The following is a 22458-nucleotide window of genomic DNA, read 5'->3' as shown; positions in this document are numbered from 1 at the left end:
GCACTGATGACAAGCTACTGAAGAATGTGAATGTCTCCTACCAAACACTGAGAAAATCCTAATGACAGAATGGGTTTCTTATTAAGATATCATAAAGTATAGATGGAAAAGTAAAGGAATGTATAATAATTAAAAGAGAAATTAGACATTGGAAATTCTAAATTTAGAAGATTGTATATGTTGAAGTCATAGGGGAGGGGATGAGACGATGTCGGGGAGAAAATAATCAGAATAAATTATATATGCGTATAAAAATGTTAACTAAGAGCAACCAATTAAAAGAGAAAAGCAGGTTTATTTTACAATGAAATTGAGTTCCCATATGACACTATGTAACATTTTGTAAATTGATTATATGAATTATCTGCATTAAAAAGTCAATTGTTATTAAAGATGTGGTTGTGTTCATATTAATTAGAAATGTTTTAAATTCTTTTTATTTATTTGCTTATTTATTGATTGATTTTTTTTAAGATAGGGTTTTCCTATATAGACCAGGTTGACCTCAAAAACAGATCCACCTGCTTATGCCTTCAAAGTGTTAGGATCAAAAGTGTATACTCACACATGAAAGTTACATTCTTAAAGTGATAAAAAAGAAAGTACAGTTATCAACTTGGTACAATTATTGAACAGTGATCAAGTGAATGGAAATATCAGAAACACATTTAAGGCATTAGGTCACTGTTGTTAAAAGGATCTTGAGCAGCATATATAACACATTTCAAAAAAACCAAGAAACTGGGTAAAGATGATTTAAATTTTTTAATCTATTAAAAATTTTAAAGTGCATTCGATATGAAAGTGTAAGTGATATACTTCACATTTTTGCTTATATACCATCTTCAATTTTATGTGCATTCTGCAAATATTGTCCATGTTTACTCAGGCTCTTAATATTTCCCCATGACTGATAACATTCACAGAAATCATATTGAGCAAAATGTATATGTTGACGTATAATAGAATTGTATTCTACACAGTGTAGCATAGAAATATGTATATATAACTTCCCATATATGTGTGTATATACATATGTAAATGGCTCAAGAAAATGAGTATCACTTTATCATTGTAGTATTATTTTCATCAAAATCCTGAGAACATTGAAATGGCATCAAATACTGACCAGATTGGCAAAAAACAAAAAAACAAAAAACAAAAAGAAAAAAAAACTCCAAAAAATAAAACTCTTATAAAGAATCTAACGATACTAGCAAAAGATGCAAAAATATTAAAGTCTCAATTAAAAAAACAGCCCAGATGAAATACTGTATATTTTCTCAACTCTAGGATAATGTATTTTTGTACAACTATCAATAAAAGGCCTGAATTTTGAAGAATTCAAAAGTAGTGCAGTATAATTATGCAGTGGTCAATACTGTTGCATACCTTTTTACATAACTGCATACACTCTCCTTCTTTTGTTCCATGGTCTAGCGATGAACTCGGGTAGATTTATGGGGAACTCGGGTAGATTTATGGGGAACCATTGCACTGTAGACTTAAACTGGATTAATTTGGGGATGAGTAAGTCTTATTTTGTTAAAATCGCTTTAAAAATAAACCTTTGGATATTAGTACGGCAAGTAATTCTCCCCGAAGGAAAAACTAGACACCAAGAACCTAGACCACTGCTGTCCAGGAGAAATTTCTAGATAATAGACATATTCTATATCTGCTGTGTTTCTGGCTATGGATTCTGGCTGGCTGTTTGCCTCCTAGTTTGCCTGCTGTGACTAAAGAGGCAGATTTTAGTTCTAAGTTCAGTTCATCTCAAATAGCCATGTGTGACCACTGGGTGCTATTTGGACAGTGTAGCCACAGAAAACTGAAGCAGTGTAACCAAAGACTCACCTAGGAGTCAGTTGACCTCCTAGAAGGTGACTTGGGAAAACGTTGGCAATGATAGCCTCTTTGGGAGCTTACCTTCACCAAAATCAAACTGTGAATCCTTTACTCTTCTGCAATAGTCAGAATGCAACTGGTCTCACACCCACCCCAACCCTCACCAAAGACACTTGAGAGGGAGCTGAACCCACTGTGTGCTTTAGATTTCAGTTTAGAAAGCAGTTCCTTCAAAGTGGAGCAGACTGAGATTGCCAAATCCTTTTTGTGGCTCCAGGGACTTGGGCCTGACCAGGGGTGAGGAGGAAATGAAGAATGACATTGGACACACATACATGGGGAAGGCTGGGTCCATGAGCTGGAGAAAATGCAGCATCCCAGAAGCTCAGCATGTTTATTATATAGAACTGGCCAGGAAGCAGGGCTGTGGCACAGGGCAGCAAGGAGGTGGGCATTACATGCAGATAAACAAGGAGGGGAGGACTATGCATATGTAACTGACAAGGGGCAGATTTAGCTAATCTCAGTAGGAGCAGTCTCTGCAGGGAGCAGTCTTCAGGATGTAAATATCCAAATGGGGCCAGGGAGAAAGATAGAGTAGACTTTTTCTGCACACACTATCAATGCCATCCTGAGAAGGCTTTGTCATGTCTCTGAGGCATGGGGCATTTCTCAAGGGGCATGGGGGCCTTTGCCATTTCCCCATGGATAAATGGCTTTGGTTCCATGGCATGGTCATATTGAAAGACCCATCCCATGAGTCTTAACTCAGACCTGCAACAGGCTTGAACGAGCCCAGGCACGCCCAGATACCTAGGGGCCGAGTCACCATTAAAACTAACAGACCATAAAAGGAAAGGAATACAGAACAGACTAGGAGTACCGGATCTGGCAGGAAGGGATAAGTCCCTAGCCCCCCCGACATTCAGGACGTCCCAGCCCGCACGTACTCTTACCATGTTACAACCTCATTCGAATATGATTTAAACCTGCCAATGTGTGTAGCTATACCTTATTACCTCATCTTGTGAAATAACCAATCATATGTGAACATGTCTATATGCCTCATTTAAATCCACCAATCCCCATAACTATGCATCTGCTTCTGTACGCCGACTTCTGCTTCCCCAAACCCTATAAAAGCCCCATGCTGGAGCTGCTGGGCGCGCAAGTCCTCCGAAGAGACTGTGTGCCCGCAGGGACCTGTGTTTTCCAATAAACCCTCTTGCTGATTGCATCCGAGTGGCCTCCGCTCGGTCATTGGGCGCTTGGGGGTCTCCTCCTGAGGGAAAGGTCCTCTCCGGAGGTCTTTTCAATATCATGTTAACAACACACATCCACTTAGGGCTGCAGTTCCTCAGGACTTCCTCTGTTCCCACAGTGAGATCTCAAAAGAAAAACAGAAACCAAACAAACAAAAAATGTGCTCAGTGAACTGGCTAATTCCCTAAAGTATATGGATCCAGTGTCCTAAGTCTAGGACTTCCTCAAAGGCTACAGAAAATCCTGTGGACCTAAAATAAGCAAGAAAAAAAAAAAAGAAAAAAAGAAAAAAAACAAAAAAACAAAGACCCTTGTCCCCAACACAAAAAATGAATGGGAGAAAAAATTATTAAAGGTTTTCATAGAAAATTGTTTAAGAAAAACACACGGGAATTGTACTTAATAGAATTAGTGTGCTGAGATGTGAGGCCCACTCACAGCATGCAGCATTTGGAAGTCTCAGACAACTTAACAGAAGAGTACTCCTAAATATTCTTTGTGACCACTCTCCACATACTACTCACAGCTTAATACTAACCTTCATAATTGAGTTGGGGACAGTATTCACCATAGCAGATAATTGAAGCATTAGTGCACACAGACACACACACACACACACACACACATACACACACACACAAACACACATGCACACAAAACACACACTCACACACATACACACAGACACACATACATGCTTACAAAACACACACACTCACACACATACACACAGACACACACACATGCACACAAAACACACACACTCACACACACATTCACACACATACACACAGACATACACACATGCACACAAAACACACACACTCACACACACACATACACACACACTCACACATACACACACACAAAACACACACAAAACACAAACAAAACACACACACTCAGGAGCACTCACAAGAGAAATGCATATTCTATGAAGTTTCTTGGCATATTTTTATTTGTAAGCCTCAATGCTGGAGTATTCTTGGTTTTGCATAAAGTGGGGGGAAAAGTGTGGCTTCATTTTCCCCCTTTTGAAATGACAGATATCTGTGTTGTAGAACTAGAGTTTCATAAAGGTTACTCATTGTCAGAGCCCGAATGTGCAGAACTAGAGTTTCATAAAGGTTGCTCATTGTCAGAGTCCGATGTGCAGGGCTGGCCGTGCCTGAGGGAGAGCCAGAGATAGGACTTGCCAAACCAGCTATCAGCCCCAAGGACACTGACCATCCTTCCTTCCCCAAGGACACCCTCCCCTTCCTCCACCCCCCTGAGTGAGATGAGCCACCCTACCTGCCTGCCGAGCTGCTAGATAACACATACTCCTTGCTGATGTCATTTTGCGCCGAAAGTAACCGTGCACCTTTTGAATTGACCAATCATGTGTAACCGCGTGAATGCCCCTTACCTCCCCTATAAAAACCCCCGAGTTTGGAAGCTCGGGGTCGATTCCTCTGTCTCCTGTGTGAGATACGTGTCGACCCGGGATCCCGCTAAGACCTGGGATCTCGTTAATAAAAGCTACCTCTTGCTGTTACATCAAGAATGGCTACTCATGATTTCTGGGGGCACCCCACCCCGCGATCGGAGCGAGAAACGCGGCTCCCAGTTTAGGGGTACGCTCTTTCATTTGGGGGCTCGTCTGGGATCGGAGCGTGACCCCCCGGAACCCCGAATGCCCCTTGGAGGTACGTTGGTGTGAGTGTTGAAAGCGGCCGCTGTGTATGTGTATGTATGTGTGTGTGTGTGTACGTTGTGCTTCTCGTACTGTGTATTGTGCCATGGTCTAAGGTTTAAGTTGGGTGTGCTTGGGTGGAAGGGCTTCCCACCCCGAATTTGAGTGCACCCCGTTTTCGAGTACATCTGGGCAGATGGGTTTCCTGCCCTGTATTTGAGTGCACTCGGGCGGAAGGGTTTCCCGCCCCGGACAGACAGTACACTTGGGCAGATGGGTTTCCTGTCCTGTATTTGAGTGTACTTGAGTGGAAGGGTTTCCCGCCCCGGACAGACAGTACACTTGGGCAGATGGGTTTCCTGTTCTGTATTTGAGTGTACTTGAGTGGAAGGGTTTCCCGCTCCGGACAGGCACCTGTGAGTAGAAGGGTTTCCTACTCCGAATAGTCTTTTTCTTTCTTTTTTTCCTTTTTAGAAAGCGCACCGGGGGACGCCCCAATCGCGCAGGCTCTGGGACGCGTGAGAGACGTTCCTTGAGCCAGCCTTTGTTGGGTCCTGGCTCTGGGACTCGTGAGAGACGTTCCACGAGCCGAATTTTGTCGGGAGGACCCAGCAACGGACAGTCAAAAAGATCTGACTGTGACTTGACTTCGGAGGTCGAGTTCGGCTGCCTATTTAAGTATAGGCACGGACAAGTGTGCTTAGATGTGTTAGTGTCTATTGTCTGTATTCTGTTCCTGTGTTTGGTACCCCAGAAGCAGCTAAGGTTAAGCTGCAGTTTGGGCCAGGTACTGAAGGTACCAGGCATCTGTGGAAATTGGTTAGAGGATGCTTTGTCTTGGTCTTGTTTGTCTGGATTGTTTTCTGTGGTATTGTAAAATAGTGTTTTATCTGTGCTTGTGCTCGCAGCCAGCTGTGATAAGCTGGGGAAGAGTTAAATTTTGCCTGGGAGTAAGGAATCTTAAAGGCGGAGTTTCAGCCGGTTTGACACTTAGTGCATAGCTGCCTAAAAGATCAGAAGTGCTGTCAACAGGCTATAAAAAAAAAAAAAAAAGGGACAGGCTGTGTTAGAAATGCTACAGGAAGAATGATCAATGATCTAAAAAGGCTGAGAGCTAGGTGGGGCTATAAGGAATTTCTGACTTTTGCTCACAGTAGGAGAGAGCTCATTTAGAGAAGTTCTTTAAGGAAGCCTGCCTTATCTGCTGTCTTTATTCCAAGGGAGGAGTCAGTCTCCAGCACTAAATTACTTTCCTCGCTGGTCATCATTAACATGGAGAGTGCCTTTGGTCCTATCCCCACAGCAGCTTGTTCCTGCCCCTATGGTTAAAATGCCCCAGGTTGGGGGACAAAAAAGAGCCCCTAAAATAGTTTCAAAGAATATTCAACAAGCTGTAAAGAACTTTGTTTTGTTTTGCCAGTCAAGATTTAGAAATCAGGCTTTGGCGGTGGCCAAGGTCAGGATTAATGTTTTCTTTTCCATGGGCCTTTAAACCCAGTGAGACAGTTTGGTAAAGGGCTACTACTGAGGTCCTGATAGCCCCAGGTGAGCTGGTTACGATTCTTTTGTCAGCCACCTGGCATCTAGCAACCAGGTTCTAACCATCTCTCCATCTTTTTGTTATTAGTTGTTACTAAAAGCCTAGTGTCATTTGGAGGCTGGTTCTCTTGAGAGGCAAAGCAACGGAGCTGACACTGAAGAGAGATAAATGCTGTTTGGCCTCTTCAGTAGACCTCTATTCTCAAGATTCTCTTGTTTTCTCACCATCCCATTTGAGATGCTTGTTAGTAACTGTTACAGGTCTTCTTTACCACCAAGGAAAGACAGAATCCTACTAGAGGCCAGAAAGAATGTTCCAGACATGGATAGAAGGCCCTCACTTCTGCCTGCTCTCATTGTCAGAGTCCGGATGTGCAGGGCCAGACGTGCCTGAGGGAGAGCCAGAGATAGGACTTGCCAAACCAGCTATTAGCCCCAAGGACACTGACCATCCTTCCTTCCCCAAGGACACCCTCCCCTTCCTTCACCCCCCCTTAGTGAGATGAGCCACCCTACCTGCCTGCCAAGCTGCTAGAGAGCACGTACTCCTTGCTGATGTAATTTCGCGCCGAAAGTACTGTGCACCATTTGAAATGACCAATCATGTGTAACCGCGCGAATGCCCCTAACCTCCCCTATATAAACCCCCGAGTCTGGAGGCTCGGGGTCGATTCCTCTGTCTCCTGTGTGAGATACGTGTCGACCCGGGATCCCGCTAAGACCTGGGATCTCGTTAATAAAGCTACCTCTTGCTGTTACATCAAGAATGGCTTCTCATGATTCCTGGGGGCGCCCCAACCCGCGATCAGAGCGAGAGACGCAGTTCCCCATTTTGGGGTATGGCTTTCCAGGCTGCCTCGGCCTATTTGATAGCATCCAGGTCACCTTGGTCAGGACAGTGGTTGCTCTTCTTCTTGGCAACTGGTTTGCATCACAAGAGTTTTTCACATCCTTACCAATATTAGAAGTTTGGTGACACAAGCAGCTTGACTAACAGTAAAATTATTGTGGTTTTGCCTATCTGGAGGACACTAAAATTTACATGTTTTGCATATGGCTTTTTTTCTTAGCATTAAGTCCTGCTTTAGTGCTGTTCAAATGTGGCCATGCAGCCAGCATCCCTTTGCTCCAGGCTCTCAGCACCCCATTCCCGTCACTGATCTGATGCATACTTGGTCCCAGAGATGGACAGCAGGGGGACTTGACACACAGCGTCCACTCTGCTCCACTGCTTTGCTTTTTGTAAATTCTTTTCAATGGCTATTTCTTGATTTATTATTACTATGAACCTGACTTGTCTTGATATTTTGAGGTAGGATCTTATTACGCAGCCCAGGGTGGCCTTGATTTCCCAATTCTCTGGCCTTAGTCTTCCACCATTCCCTGATTCTCAATTTGTTATTAGATGTAGTTGTGTGGCCCCATTTCCAAATCAAATGTTCTTCTGGCTTTATGACTTTGCCCTTTCCACAGACTTTTATTAATTATGCAAAGTAGATGGTGTTTAATGTTTAAATACTAGATATATTAACTCGTCAGTCCCCAAGACAACTCTGTGAATTAACACTCCTTATCATCCTCACTGTGCAGATAAGGGAATTGAGTCACACAAAGGTAAAATAACTTCTCCACGGTTGAACATCCAATGGGTATGAGATCCAAGCTTTGAGTTCAACTACAAAGTAGATCGGCCTATAATGTGTCTGCTGCTGCTGTATATTCAAATGGTAAATTCTGTACCCTAAGGTCTGGTTGCTGCAAGACAAGGAGATCCTCATGAATACCAGATTTTTTTTTTTGCCTCCTAAGTTATCCCTGATTGGTTAATAAAATCCCTACAACATGGGCTGGGCAGAAGAGAGGATACAGAGCAAAGTTTCCCTGGGCCTGGGGGCTCAGGCAGGGTCCACAAGGAGAGGGAAAAGACATGGAGGAGAAGGAAGGAGACACCACCCCATAGGGTAGGTGGATCGTGAGTGTATTACCATGAGGGGCAGCCTGTCAGAACAGGAGTGACCCAGGCAGAGGATGGCAAGCAATACCTCGGGTTATGGACAGGGAAGCAGAAAAAATAGCACAGAGGGTTGATGTCTGCCCAGCTCTAGTACTTTAAGGCTTATTATAAATCTATAAGTTTTGTGTCTTTTATTTGGGAACTAAATGATCTACGGTGGGGGAGAAACCCCCTAATAATATTTACTGTAGCAATGGTCACTCAATTATTGTGGTATTTTAAATATAACACACATTGAATTTCACAATTCAGATGCAAGGCTTTTTATATTTCCAATGTGACTGTACACCTGAGGTCATGTCTAGGTATAGAGACAGAACATGGCAGAAATACCTAGAACATTATAATGTCACCACACTGACCACATGAAAGCCACAGGCTATACAGACTATGATGGATGAGGAGAAGGCTTAGTGCTCTCTGGGAGTCCCCTTCCCTAGTCTTGGGATAAGAATTCCAGTAAGCCAAGACCATATTCCTCTTCCATTTCTCACGGAGCCAGGGGTAGACCCACATATATGATTTCCCTGCAGTGTTTTTTTCCAAGCGCTGCCCTGTTTGAGGACTTGTCAAGGGTAAGCACCATCAGAGGAAGGCCAGCATATGAATTCTATGTAACTCTGCTCTGACAGCATGTAGTACAATCCTATCAAGTACTGGAAGCCTTGCTGGAAAGATTAATCAACCTCTAGGATCAAAAGGCAGCAACCCGAGGGCCACATGGCTGTAAATCCAGTCTGAAACCATAGCCCAGTATGGAAGTTCATCCTTGGATCTTACATCAAACAGCGATAGCATCCAAAAGAAACACAAACCTGAAATGGCAAGGTGACGGGTAATGACCCCATGGCGAGGATATCCAAGTCATGTGGAAAGATCCCAGTGCAAAGACATCTAGCAAACATACGTGTCCATGAAGCTTTCACCAAGAATCCCCATTCTGTGTTCTACAATACTATACACACACACACACACACACACACACACACACACACACACACACACACACACACAGTGAATCCTCATTTATGGTCAGCTATGGGGATAGATTCTCTGGGAACCTGACTTTGAGATTGAGATAGATGTATAAAGGTGTTTGACAAGTGCTCTTGGGGACCATGGCTGTGACAAAGAGGAGAGAAGGGGATTGGGCAGAGAGCACTCTGGCTTTAATGCAGTCACAAGGGTATGCAGACATCCCTGTGTGGGGCTCAGGAGCTGGCCTGACACTGAAGACTTAGCCTGCACTGGAACAAGCAGGAGGCCCAGCCTTAAAGTCCCCATTGGCTAAGGTCGAGATTCCTGGTCAGAAACTAGTTACCACATTGTAACCACATAGCCATCCCTTCTCCAATATCATTCTTCCTGAATTTCCAAGTCCAATCATGAGGATATTTGGGGCTACACTCTGATCTTTTACTCAGAGCAAATATAAAAATCAGGCAGATGGGCAGGGAGTGGAATGGCCTAAGATTAGGCTAAACCTCAATTTTAATGGGTCCATAGGTTCAGGAGAGAGTCCATTTGGCATTGCCATCTGTGGCTTCTGTGTTCTCATCCCGGGTGTGCTGACTCTGTGATACGATGCCACCTAACCTCACATATGTCAGGGTGAAAATCATGTATTACCTTTCTGGGAAGAACTCTGCCTTTTCCGACCATCTGGAGTTATACAACATCACTATGCCAAGCTCAGAAGAGAGAGGTAGAGATTGTGGAGGCCTTAGAAGTTGAGGATCTTTTCTGATTAAGGCCCATATTTTTTCCTATGTAATTTTTCCCTTGCTCTTTCATTAATGATGGTTGACTTCATTCCTGGCCTGAAGTAAACTGGATTCCAAGGTTTGGATTAGGAAAGCCTCTGTTTTTGAGATGACAGGCCCATAAGGGATCCCACTGCATACAGGTTCCTATACCCAAGGAAGTTGCTGCTACAGAATCACAGCATGGGGGCAGCAGCACAGGATATGTCCCAGCTTTCTCTCCTGCACCTGCTGCAACTGTAATAAGCCTGTTTGTTTGTTTGTTTGTTTGTTTGTTTTTTATTTGAAATTCTTACAAAGCTGGTCAGAGTTAATACATGCCTTTAATACCAGCACCCACAAGGCATTTTTGTTTTTGCTTTTGTTTTTGTTTTATTTTTTTCATTATTTCTGTAACTGTTGTTAGGACTCTTATTGTTTTCTTTGGTAATTCCCTCTAGCTCTTCACTCTATCCCTAGAATGCGAAGCACATGCTCTGTGTGGTCCTGTTATTCATGTTAAGGATTTTATTCTTACCACTAACACCACAGATGATCACATTATTTACTTTCAAATCAGGAGAACAGGAAGAAAGAAGATAGCTATGTTGTTTGGTCTCAGGTAACCAGCCAATCAGGAGTGTAGGATGGCTTCCCAATGTTTTGGATTAGGTAAGCTTCTGTTATTGAGATGAAAGGCCTCTGGGGAAGCATCCAGTAGAGTAACAGAGACCCTGGAAAGACTGAAAGAGTGGTTGCACCTTGAAGGTGAAGGCTGGCTCTTCAGTGCCTCTGCAGCCTGAGGCAGAGTTCTTTTGTGAACACAAGAGCACTTGGCCAGAGATCATAGGGGACTGCATTTTGGTTGAGCCCTGAGACCTGGATGAGCAGAGGCCTCAACAGTCCTGATAAAGGGAAGCAGAGCCACATAGATGTGAGGGAACAATGGATCTTTGAACTGCAGGTTATCCACTTCATTTATCTTTGCTGTATACAGAGTATATGTAAACGACAAGGGCATCCTACTTTATCACATCTAGTCTCTCTATATGTTGAAACATGTGGAAGTTTAAACACAGTAGTTAGTTCAGCAATACATTGTGTCCCATTTTGTTAAAGACCTTTATTTTATTTCTATTTATATATTTTTTCTTTTTCACTTTGTGTTCTGCTCACTGATTACTGATACCTAATTACTCTCTCCCACAATCCTTCCCCAATTCTCCTGGCACAGTCTTCTCTGAGTGTATGAGGGCCAACTGTCTCAGTACCTCCCTCCTTTTACCAAAGCCTTTCCTGGTCGCATTGGTGAGGATGCTGGTTTTGAATGCCTTGGACTTGGCTTTCTTCATGCTCCAATTTGCTGGCTTTGGGAAATTTGTGAAGAACTGTCTGTGAACTTGGTACTTCATCCAGATGGTACACAAGAGGCAATGGTTTTGTTAATATTTCTGAGAGTATATTTCAATCAAACCTATCCTACTAATATCCTAACAATGACAAAGGTAATGGGAGGCTACACATCTATTCCATTAGTTTTCAGTTCTTCTCAGAGCAGCAGTGTAGAAGCCCACAAAGCTGGCAAAGTGAAGTGAGGTCAGGCAGGGGTCGTAAGAGCACAGTCCTACTTCCTTAGAGTAACTCCTAGGGACTTACCATATGCATACACCCATAGCTGCATATGCACTGGACCCCAGGGAAGTGCTCAACATTCATTGCTTTTGTCACTCAGTTTTCCACAAATGTTAGAAATCTGAAAAGTTCAGCAGATTTGAAGGTGTGAATAAGTCCCAGTGACTGGAGTAAGCTCAAACAGTCTGTGACAACAAAGAACTGACTGAGCATCCAAGAGACAAGGCACTCACCAGGATCATAGTTTTATCCCATTAAGAAAATTTTAATATTAAGGCTTCAGGTAAAAAGATAAATTGGGAGGTCTAGGCCAAAAAGTTTATCCTCTGGCCTCAGGGTTGCAGCCATTCTTGCAGCCTTTCCTGGCCTCTCACAGGATCAGAGTTCTCAACTGGAAACAGGGTTATCTGGAAGGTGCACAATACATATCCACAGACTACTCTTTGGGTACAATCTGACAGGCAACTTCAAGGCTTAAAGTCTCGCTCTGTCTCTGTCTCTGTCTCTGTCTCTCTGTCTCTGTCTCTCTCTCTCTCTCTCTCTCTCTCTCACACACACACACACACACACATACACACACAGTTAGTTTGTGGCTACAGTCACTTTGCATTCTTTGTGCACTCTGCCTTTTTTATTGCGGTTTTCTTTTCTCAAACTCCCACTCTCATGCACATGTCTGTTCATTACCCTTTCACTCACACACACAATCTTCATACACACCTCACACATATCTCACACACACCACATGCACTCTCCTGTCACGCACACACACAGTCTTCATACACACCTCACACATATCTCACACACACCACATGCGCTCTCCTGTCACGCACACACACAGTCTTCATACACACCTCACACATATCTCACACACACCACATGCACTCTCCTGTCACGCACACACACAATCTTCATACATACCTCGTACATATCTCACACACACCACATGCACTCCCTGTCACGCACACACACAGTCTTCATACACAGTCCTGCCTAGGCTGGGAAAGTGGATGGAGGTGAAGGGAATATCTTTATAGAAGAGGGAGGGCGATGGTATTCGGACTTAATTCTGGAAAACAAGGAAGGAATAACATTTGAATTCAAAATGAAAAATATCCAATTAAAATTCAACAACAACAAAATGGTGTTGAGAGCTTCAAATCAAAAAAGCCACAATCAGGAAACAGAGGATTGTATGCCTATGGTTTTCTTTAAATGTGCTCAGAGCCTGGGTTTGTTCTGGGCCCAGGCTGGACCAAGCAGGTTCCTGCCACTGACTGCTCCTCTATTCCTGTTTCCAGAGGCAGCATGCAGATTAATATTGGGCCAGAGATGTGGGCAGAGCTGGGCAGAAGTGTCTTTCTGTCCTGTGGTCTCAGGATTATCTGCATTCCTGGGTGTTCAGCACTCTCCACACCGGGGTATTGGTGCAGGATTCCCAATTGCTTTAATCTCCCTTATACCATGTTTATATGTCCCGGGAGATATTACAGAAAAATTAATGTTTATCCTATTAATTTGTTCAACACTCTCATCCACGGAGTATAATTTAGAGGTAACTATATATTTGACAGCAAGCATACACAGTGGGTAATATATGCATGATGAAGTTGAAATTCACAGAGTTGGGAACACAGTGAACAGTGACTGTGTAACTGCCTTTGAATCTCAGTCTGACTGGGAAGTGATTTAATGCCCAGTCCCCATGAGAATGTAGAGATCCATCCCTCCCTGATAGCTGTGGGACTTCAGATGTTGACACTAATGATCAATAAAGAAGGTTCTTAAGAGTGAAGAGTTTGAGATTACTCCTTTATTGACCAGAATACATCCAATTTACTTGATAGTAACCAGATGCAGGTAGTCAATATATACAGTCTATACCCTTATCAAAATAAAAAAGCAAATGAACAAAACAACAACACATAAATAACAAAACTTCAAATGAATAGGAGGAAAACCAAATAACCAAAATAATCAAAACTCAACCAAACTTTAAATGGAGGAATTGCGCTAAGCATTCTTTAGCTGCTCCTTTTGCAGAATAGACTTATAGCCTGTGGCTTGCCTTGGAGACATAGTAGACAAGCAGTTACTGATGGTAATAATCTTTTCAAGAAGAGTGGAAGTAGGTCTGTTTTGTTGGAGTGGGGATATTAAGGAAAAAGCCATCCAATATTGAGTATAAATGATATTACAGACATTGTCTCAAAGTCTTTCCAATGTTGTGAACTGATCTCCATGAAACCCTTCTGGATGACCCATCAGGACAAGTACAAATTTAAATGTGCATAGTCTTTCTGGATGACCAGCAGCTCTTGATTGATGTGCATCAGCACTTCTCTGAGTCCCTCCAAAAGTGCACACTTGCTGGAGAGAGGCGAAGTGAAAGTACGGCCTATTCACTCCAAAGAAGTTAAACTAAAGGAGGAAAATGCAGTCCACAATTGCTATGGACATTACAGATGAGATGCAATAATGGTGTATTTGCTGTGCACACTTTGTTCTCCTCCTGTAGCTCTTCTCACCAAGGGAGATCTTGTCCTGGTCTGTGTCATGTTCGAGTTTCTGCTGGAGAATTTCAGACCTAGCAGAGCAATGGAAAAAAGGTTTAGTGAGTGGTTGTCAATTCAGCTCTCCCTCTACCATCAGCTCTATTCAGTTGTACAAACCAGAATGACCTATCAGCTGAGGTCAGTCCCTGCATCCCCACGTGTCATAAAGTACCTGGGCCTGGATTTATATCTCAGCTTTTAAAACTGCTAGAATTTGGTGTTGGGGATTTGGTCAGTTGTAGAGCGCTTGCTTAGGAAGCGCAAGGTCCTGGGTTAGGTCCCCAGCCCCTCCCCGCAAAAAAAAGAAAAAAAACTGCTAGAATTTGAACTGTGGACTATGCACTGTACTGGAATTTAGTTAAAAATGAGCATATTTTGTCAATGGTCCAGGTATATTATATTGAATAATAACATTGTAGCTGGGTCTGAATCTGAGTTCAAGAGAGGTATGAGCAACCTAGAATACCATGTGGATTCCTTCTGTAGAACATGCCCAGAATTGAGGTGAAAGTTCTGATTATGTTAGCACTGAAGGAACCTTCCTAGGTTCAATTTGTAACCACTGAATCTGCAAATACACAGAGAAGCCATCTCACTTCATATCCATGCTCACTGCACAGATCCTGTAATCACTGAGAATGTGCTCACAGCATACACACGGAACATTAAAGTTTATTGTGATGGAGATACATAACAGCACCCCTGTAAGACTATGGTTATTGTAATGCAATTTGTGAGACGACAGAAGAGAAAATGTCCTCAGATCTTATCAGAGAGTTAACAGGAAGAAAGAAGTACAAAATACAAAGAAATCCTGAGGATTATACATATTGTATCATGGACAAAATTCACATAAACTGTACCAGAACAATACTCTGGGTAGTTCTTTAGGTGACTGATGGGGAAAACCTTGTCAGTGGTCAGCCATCCAAAAAGGATAGTTATATAGGGACAGGAAATCCAATTGGCTTCTGCCAGTCTGTGTTCCTACCTGATCTCAAAAATTTCAGAATGCTTCTACAATGTTCCTCCCAAGCCACTTTCCTGGGTGATCGGTTCTTTCTGCTTCAGAATGTCCTGCATTCTTTCCTCTAATCCTTCCTTATCCTGGTCATCAGATGAGTGTACTGTCAGTGGAAGCATGCATGCTTGTGTGCACACACAAACACACACACAGACACACAGACACACTAATACAAACTCGCAAACACACAAGCCATTTGTGTTTACACAATAAAAACATAGTACATTGCAGTGTTTACTTTCCCTTTTAATGCTTAATATAATGATTCCCCAGGATACTCTGGAGGCGTAAAAACAAATGTTGAGTGGGATATGTACATATTGGTCATAGCCTATAGACAGCTCAGTCAGTGATGTGCTGCCCTCCAATAAGCCGACATAGAATCAGGGTTCTTTCCCTATTACCAATCTGGCTTAGGAAGTTCCCAAGGCTGAGTAGTGCAGTCTTGTTTCCCAGCAAAGGATTGTATATTGGTGGTGGACTAGACTCTTGTTCTTGTTCACTGTTTCAGACTTTCCCCATAGAGTGCAGCTTCTTCTAATAGGAGCTCTCTTTACCATAGCATGAGTGACTTCATGCCCAAAGCTATGCACCCAGAATCATAGGAAATCTCCATAACAAGGATCTATATGAACAATTTTTCTACCTATAATGTGATTGTGTCACAGATATTTGGAGTAAATAAATAAATGCTTACATGGATTATCTCACACTGAGTCATAATCCATTGAAGGGCTCCAAACTCTCATACAGTTTCCCTCCTTGGACCACTACAACCCAGATGTGCTCTAGTTGCTCTAGTTGGACACCTATTCTTTTCTCTGCGATCTCTGGGTCAACTAAAACTTCTGTTCCACTTAAAGAACATGGCTTCTCACAGGCCTTTCTGATCGTCCACTAACAGACTCGTCCAAATTTCATCATTTCTCCTAACTCCATTGAGGCTGAAATTAACTGAGAGAAAATTATGTTGATTAACAGCACTTGCAGAATGCTACACAGATAACATAGGGGAGGGCTTTAGATTATCTGTGCACCTAAAGGGGCTCCCGAAACTGCCCTGTTCTTGCACCACAGCATAGGTATGGGACTTTTGCTGGATGACGATACAACTCCAAGCAACTCAAAATCTCAATGAATAAAATCCAAGCCAAACTCCCAGGGGAAGCTGTAGTGTGCCAAGGTAGCTGGAAAGAAATGGTAGCAGGCCATGTGGAAAGCAACCTTGGAGAAGACACAGTGAGTGACACAACCTTCCAGTGGGCTATTACCATTCACAAAGAACAGAGAAGGACCATAAATCGATGGATTTTATAAAGCAGCCCCCCCTTACCTCCCTGTACTCCTTTCCTTTGATGTGCTCCAAAGGATTTCGATGCAGATCAGTCATTTTTCCCTAATCACTTGAAAATCTAAGTTTAAAAGTGTTTTGGGTTTTTTTGCTGTACAGAGGTAGGTGGAGATTCCAAGTGATTGGGGTGCTATATTTGATATTCATGGATGCAACGTGAACTCTTAGATTCTTTTTCTCATGAAACATGACAATAGAGACTCACCTGGCAATTATGAACAGGGAAACACACACACACACACACACACACACACACACACACACACACAAACAAACAAAAGAACCCATACTAGAAACACTTGAAAAATCTTCCAGAATCAAAATGTGAATGCTTCCCTCCTTCTTTAAAAGGTGAACAAGAATACCCTTGGCAGGGAATAGAGAGGCAAAGATTAAAACGGACACAGAAGGGACAACCATTCAGAGCCTGCCCCACATGTGGCCCATACATATACAGCCATCCAATTAGACAAGATGGATGAAGCAAAGAAGTGCAGGCTGACAGGAGCCGGATGTAGATCGCTCCTGAGAGACACAGCCAGAAAATAGCAAATACAGAGGCGAATGCCAGCAGCAAACCACTGAACTGAGAACGGGACCCCCATTGAAGGAATCAGAGAAAGAACTGGAAGAGCTTGAAGGAGCTCGAGACCCCTTATGAACAACAATGCCAAGCAACCAGAGCTTCCAGGGACTAAGCCACTACCTAAAGACTATACATGGATTGACCCTGGACTCTGACCTCATAGGTAGCAATGAATATTCTAGTAAGATCACCAGTGGAAGGGGAAGCCCTTGGTCCTGCTAAGACTGAACCCCCCAGTGAACGTGATTGTTGGGGGGAGGGCGGCAATGGGGGGAGGATGGAGAGGGGAACACCCATAAAGAAGGGGAGGGAGAGGGATTAGGGGGATGTTTGCCCTGAAACTGGGAAAGGGAATAACACTGGAAATGTAAATGAGAAATACTCAAGTTAATAAAAAAAAAAAAAACTTCCAGAATTAAACCCACAACATGAGCATAAATATGCTGAGCTACAGCTGGTACACACACACACACACACACACACACACACACACACACACACACACATATACACACTCACTCACACACACAGAGTCACATCTACACACACTCACTAACACATAAACATATACACCCACTCACACACACACTCACACACATACACCCACTCACACACACACAAATACACACATACTCTATCACACACACATACAGACACACACACAAACAAGCACAAACAGACACACACACACACACACACACACACACACACACACACACCCCAAACATTACAAGTCGGCAGAAAACAATGAAGATCCCATCATGCTGGAGGAACAACATAGTATAGACTATTCAAAGCAGGTATTTTAAGAGAGAATCACTACTCAGCCATTTTTCCCGAGAGGAACAAAAAGGCCTAGATAGCACTCTTCTTGATGAGAATGGGGGTAGATAACTTTGTTCTTGAAGTCTCAAATCTCTCGTGCCAATTGTCAGGATTTGAGAACCCCTTTCCACATCCCTGCTTTTCCAAGCATCTACAGAGTGTAAGGTCAAGATATGAACTCTCCAGCAACACTCGAACAAATCAGGACTGACATGCTGCTCCTCAGGCTCTGTCAGGTACCATGATTCAGGAAGCATGAAGAGATGGTCTCGATATACAGGGAAAATGGGGGAGAAAGAACAAATCCACCAAAGATGACAATGAGAACCATTTCTTTGGCATTTCCACCAGGCTCTCCTCCTTCTAAACTACTTGTTCCTGGAGTCTCACACGACCCCTGTAAAGAAAATGGGCTCTGGGCTTTTGCTTCATCCATCAAAGCCCTGCTCTAGTCTAAAGAGGGGCTCCCACATAGCACCCTCCACACATAATGGCATGTAGTGCTGTGCTGTGTGATCAACCTATCTCCCTTAATAAACTGCAGATTCTCAAAGAGCAGGAGAATTTGCTTTCCAAACATGCAGTTTCTTGAAAAAGGGCTCTCTCCATAGAAAGCCTTGTAAACCATCACATAAATGAACACTTGGATGAGACCTAGGACAGGACATGCATCAGTCAATAGACAGTTACATTGGTCTGTCTATGTTTATGGTAAGACATGAGGACAGCCTGACCCTAAGGCCTAACCCTACCTGCTGTTGCTTGGCTCTGGGGTCACAGATGTTCATTCCGGTCTCTTCACAGAACCTCTTTGCCTCCACTGAGGATGCTGGCAGTTCAGTCTGCTCCACCAGCAGTTCTCTCTTCTCATTCAGCAAAATCTGTATTTTGTTCTTCAATTGAGCTTGTTCACGCAGGAGCTGGGAGTGCCTGATGCTGAACCACAAACAAACAATGGTAAATCCCAGCCAGCTTCTATTTGCCTGTCACTCTTGCAAGTACAATAATCCCTTCAAGGGTCCTCATCCCTAGACATCCCCAGAATAGAGCCACACTATACAAGTTAGCACCAATTAGAGGAGGTCAAATCCAGAATCCACATTCCACATGAATCAAAGTACTTCTGAAAATCCTGACACTAAGACAGTTTATATAAATCAAGGAAGAAGAGATGGTCCATATGGGTGCTTATATGTTCATGGCATGCTAAAACCATCTTCACGTACTGGGGAAAGCCCCTCTGAGGGGTAGTTGAAGACCCAATAGCTATACAATCGTTCCATGTGTTTCTCATGGATCATACATCTTTAAATCTCCTGTCAGAGTCCTAGAGGTTCAGAGTTGATTGATATTCCCATCATGGTGCAAACCTTTTCTATCTAGAGGATCCTTAATGGGGAGAATAACAATTGGAGGGTCTTCTACACCCTTCACATGTAGGACAACTGAGTCCAAGAGCTACAAATCTAAGACCCTTGCCAGGAGGCAGGCTTCTGAATGTTAAGAGTCCGACACTATACAACCAGAGCACTGACTTTGGCTCAAAGTCATACAGGACAGAAGCATTCCCTGCCTAGTGCTGGGCTCTCATCTCTGTCAGCGACTCACCGGTAGGAACTGTTCACTTGTATGAGCTCCTTGTACCTCTCCATGGCATCACTTATTGAATTGGTCATCATTTGCATAGCCATCATTCTCATCTCATGTTCGGATTGAAGTATTGGCAATTCGACATCCAGCCTGGGTTAGTTCATGGCCAAAGGAACAAATAACGTTTTGAACTCACGATTTCAGAATTAGGTGAAATGTAAATAAAAAAATACAATAAAAAAGTTCATATTCAAGGAATGGTGGAAGGGAAGAAAGTGGCAAACTCAAAAACCAGACCAAAACCCAACAGTGAGACTCAATCCACAGAAAATATTTCCATGTAAATAAGCAAACATTTGTTTTGAAATAAGGACTCCTTGGAATCCTGGGGAGATATGGTTCTGCAAAGACTCACTATATAGGAGTGGGCAGAGCCTGAGAGCTGCCTGTTTGGGAATAACAACGGTCAAGACCACAGTGACCATTTCTAGGTCACAATAAACAATCCCTGGATAGTTAAAAACATAAAAAACTAAAGATCAAAGCAGGTAAAAGAAATTAGGTGAAATCAGACTGTTCTCTCGATTACTTAAACTCGGTATATACCACATACTTGCTCCTTCAAAGTATTTGTACTGGTTAAGTTTATTATCCTGGGCACAGGACAACAGAGTCACGCTACCAATTGGAGGAACCTGACCTTCAAGAGCTGGCCAGGTGAGCATGATGGAATTGACTAGTTCAGGAAGAAGATTCCTCCAGTCTGTGCCACAGCTTTGGGCCCAAGAGAAAGCATTTCTCTTGTTTTGAAAGCAGGTATACTCAATCCTTGGTTTCTATCGTTACATGAATTCTCAGAGGGCATAACTAAGTTTGACAGGGAAGAGGATTTATAGCACCTCCTCCCCTCAGGAGAGTCCTGGGTGCCACCAAGGTATACAGAAGGAGCAAAGTGCTCTGTTGATCAATGTGGGCCTCCACGTACTCATCACTATCATGACCTGCAAACTGATGATCAAACAAATCCTCAGACCCCATCGAAGGTTCCAGACGTCCTGATCCTGAGTAAAACACCAACAAATACATCCACATATATACATACCAACCCATATCCAAACACATGTAGAATGCCAACTACATGCATGGAGGTGCCATAGAATGAGTGTATAATGAACAAATTCAGAGGAAAGAGTGATGACGTGCAGGCATTTCATTCACACACACAGTTGCAGCAAGTGTGAGCAGGTCCTTCCAGCGGCTGACAGAACCAATGCCTCTCCAACCACCTCAGGCTAAACTACAAAACAGGTTAACCCTAAACACACAGCACCTAGCTTATCTCACAAGCCAATGCATGCCAAATCTCCTTAAAATCCAGGATGAGAGGTGAAACTCTCTCGTGCTATGAGGAAATCTCGGGTTAGCAGAGAGAAAGCACAAGACAGTGAACAGGTTACTGGGCATAATGACTACCTGTGGTCCCAATCATCATAGATATAAAGGTCCAGGATTTGGTAAAGTTCGTCCCTCTCGAATTGACACTTCTGGATTTCAAATTTGAGTTCCTCCAGTTCCTTTAGACACTCCTCTTGCTTAATGATGACATTTTGGGATGATGCCTTCCTACCAAAACCTGTGGATAGATAAACCCAAGTGAATTTGCATATTTGATGGCCCATGGGCAGAAAAGATCATTCTGAATCCCAAAAGGAGGTTGAGAAAGGGGAAACGGTAGAGACTGGGTGAATCCCTGAAAGAGCAGAAAAGCTTTCTTGAAATGGATTCTTAAGCTATGTCCCTCTTCCCAAGCTCTAATGCCATACACGTGCCACACTCACTATTACAGGACCCCTGACACTGAAAGTTATAATCTGACTGAGACATAAACATCTGGGACATTGTTATCTCATATCAGATGTGGTGCAGTTAATCCTGGAGTTCATAATGCTTAGCACCATCAAGCTATAATCATGTGTGTTGCAGTCCAAAGTGTCTGAGAACTCAATTCATTTCTAGGGATGCATCCTTCCTTGTTCTCGTCATCAGAGACTTATGTAACCTACAGTAATCTACAGGATGAAGTGCTTCAACTCTTAACCATGGATGGTCACATTGTTAATCTCACAGTGCCTCCTCCTGCCATTCATTGACACCCACAGTTAAAAAGCTTCCAGAAAAGAAACTGAAGGCTTACCACTTTCTGGCTTTCTCTCAAATTAATGAGCAGGAAGTCCTGACTCTTGGTTTGCCTTTGAGAAATCCCAAGGCTCCTGCTTGTAAGGCCTAGTCTTAGAGGGCACATCTCAAACCTACCTCCTTGAGGATATTTCCCAACTCTGCCCAGGACTCACCAAGTCTTCCCCAGAATGATTTCCTCCTTCCTGTTTCACTAGAGAGGGGGTCATCTTCCCTCTGACCTGGTGTGGTCTCTCCTTGATCTCCACTTTCCTTGCGAAATAGCCTGAGCAGCTGGCGAAACATGCCTGCTTGTGAACCCAAAGGGAACTGAAGGAATATCCCAAAGGCAGTTGGTGTCACCACAACACTGGTGACATCACAGAAGATTCTAGGGATCTCTTAGATACCAAAGATTGTCCAGCGAAGGGCTTACTGATGATGTCACTGGGAAGTTCTATGGCCTACCTGCTAACTAGCTCTCCCCAAATTGATCAATTTCTGTGGGGGCCCTTTCCTCCAGTCTCTCATATGTCACTGGGAATACCGTTTGGCAACCTCGATTTCTAAGCTACATGTTTCTCTCTGTTTCATTAGAAGTCAACAATGCTTTTGCTGGGGAGAGTTGCTTACAACCCT

The 22458-nt window shown here is 43.2% G+C and overlaps 1 protein-coding gene across 1 annotated transcript; it reads right to left on the bottom strand.

Annotated features, from left to right (window-relative positions):
- Positions 1-13511: 13511 nt before the first annotated feature.
- LOC148003271 (disks large homolog 5-like) lies at positions 13512-22182 on the bottom strand. The gene is made up of 5 exons (XM_087568238.1): positions 21996-22182; positions 21118-21277; positions 19663-19794; positions 18807-18990; positions 13512-14300 (listed from the first exon to the last, which is right to left on the bottom strand). The coding sequence occupies exons 1-5, from the start codon at positions 22123-22125 to the stop codon at positions 14295-14297; spliced, it is 612 nt and encodes a 203-aa protein (XP_087424364.1). The 5' UTR covers positions 22126-22182; the 3' UTR covers positions 13512-14294.
- Between the last annotated feature and the right edge of the window lie 276 nt (positions 22183-22458).

Source organism: Rattus norvegicus, chromosome 9 (assembly GCF_021556685.1).
Source record: "Rattus norvegicus strain SHRSP/BbbUtx chromosome 9, alternate assembly SHRSP_T2T, whole genome shotgun sequence".
Lineage (NCBI taxonomy): Eukaryota > Metazoa > Chordata > Mammalia > Rodentia > Muridae > Rattus > Rattus norvegicus.
This window is presented reverse-complemented; position numbering and strand designations above follow the sequence as displayed.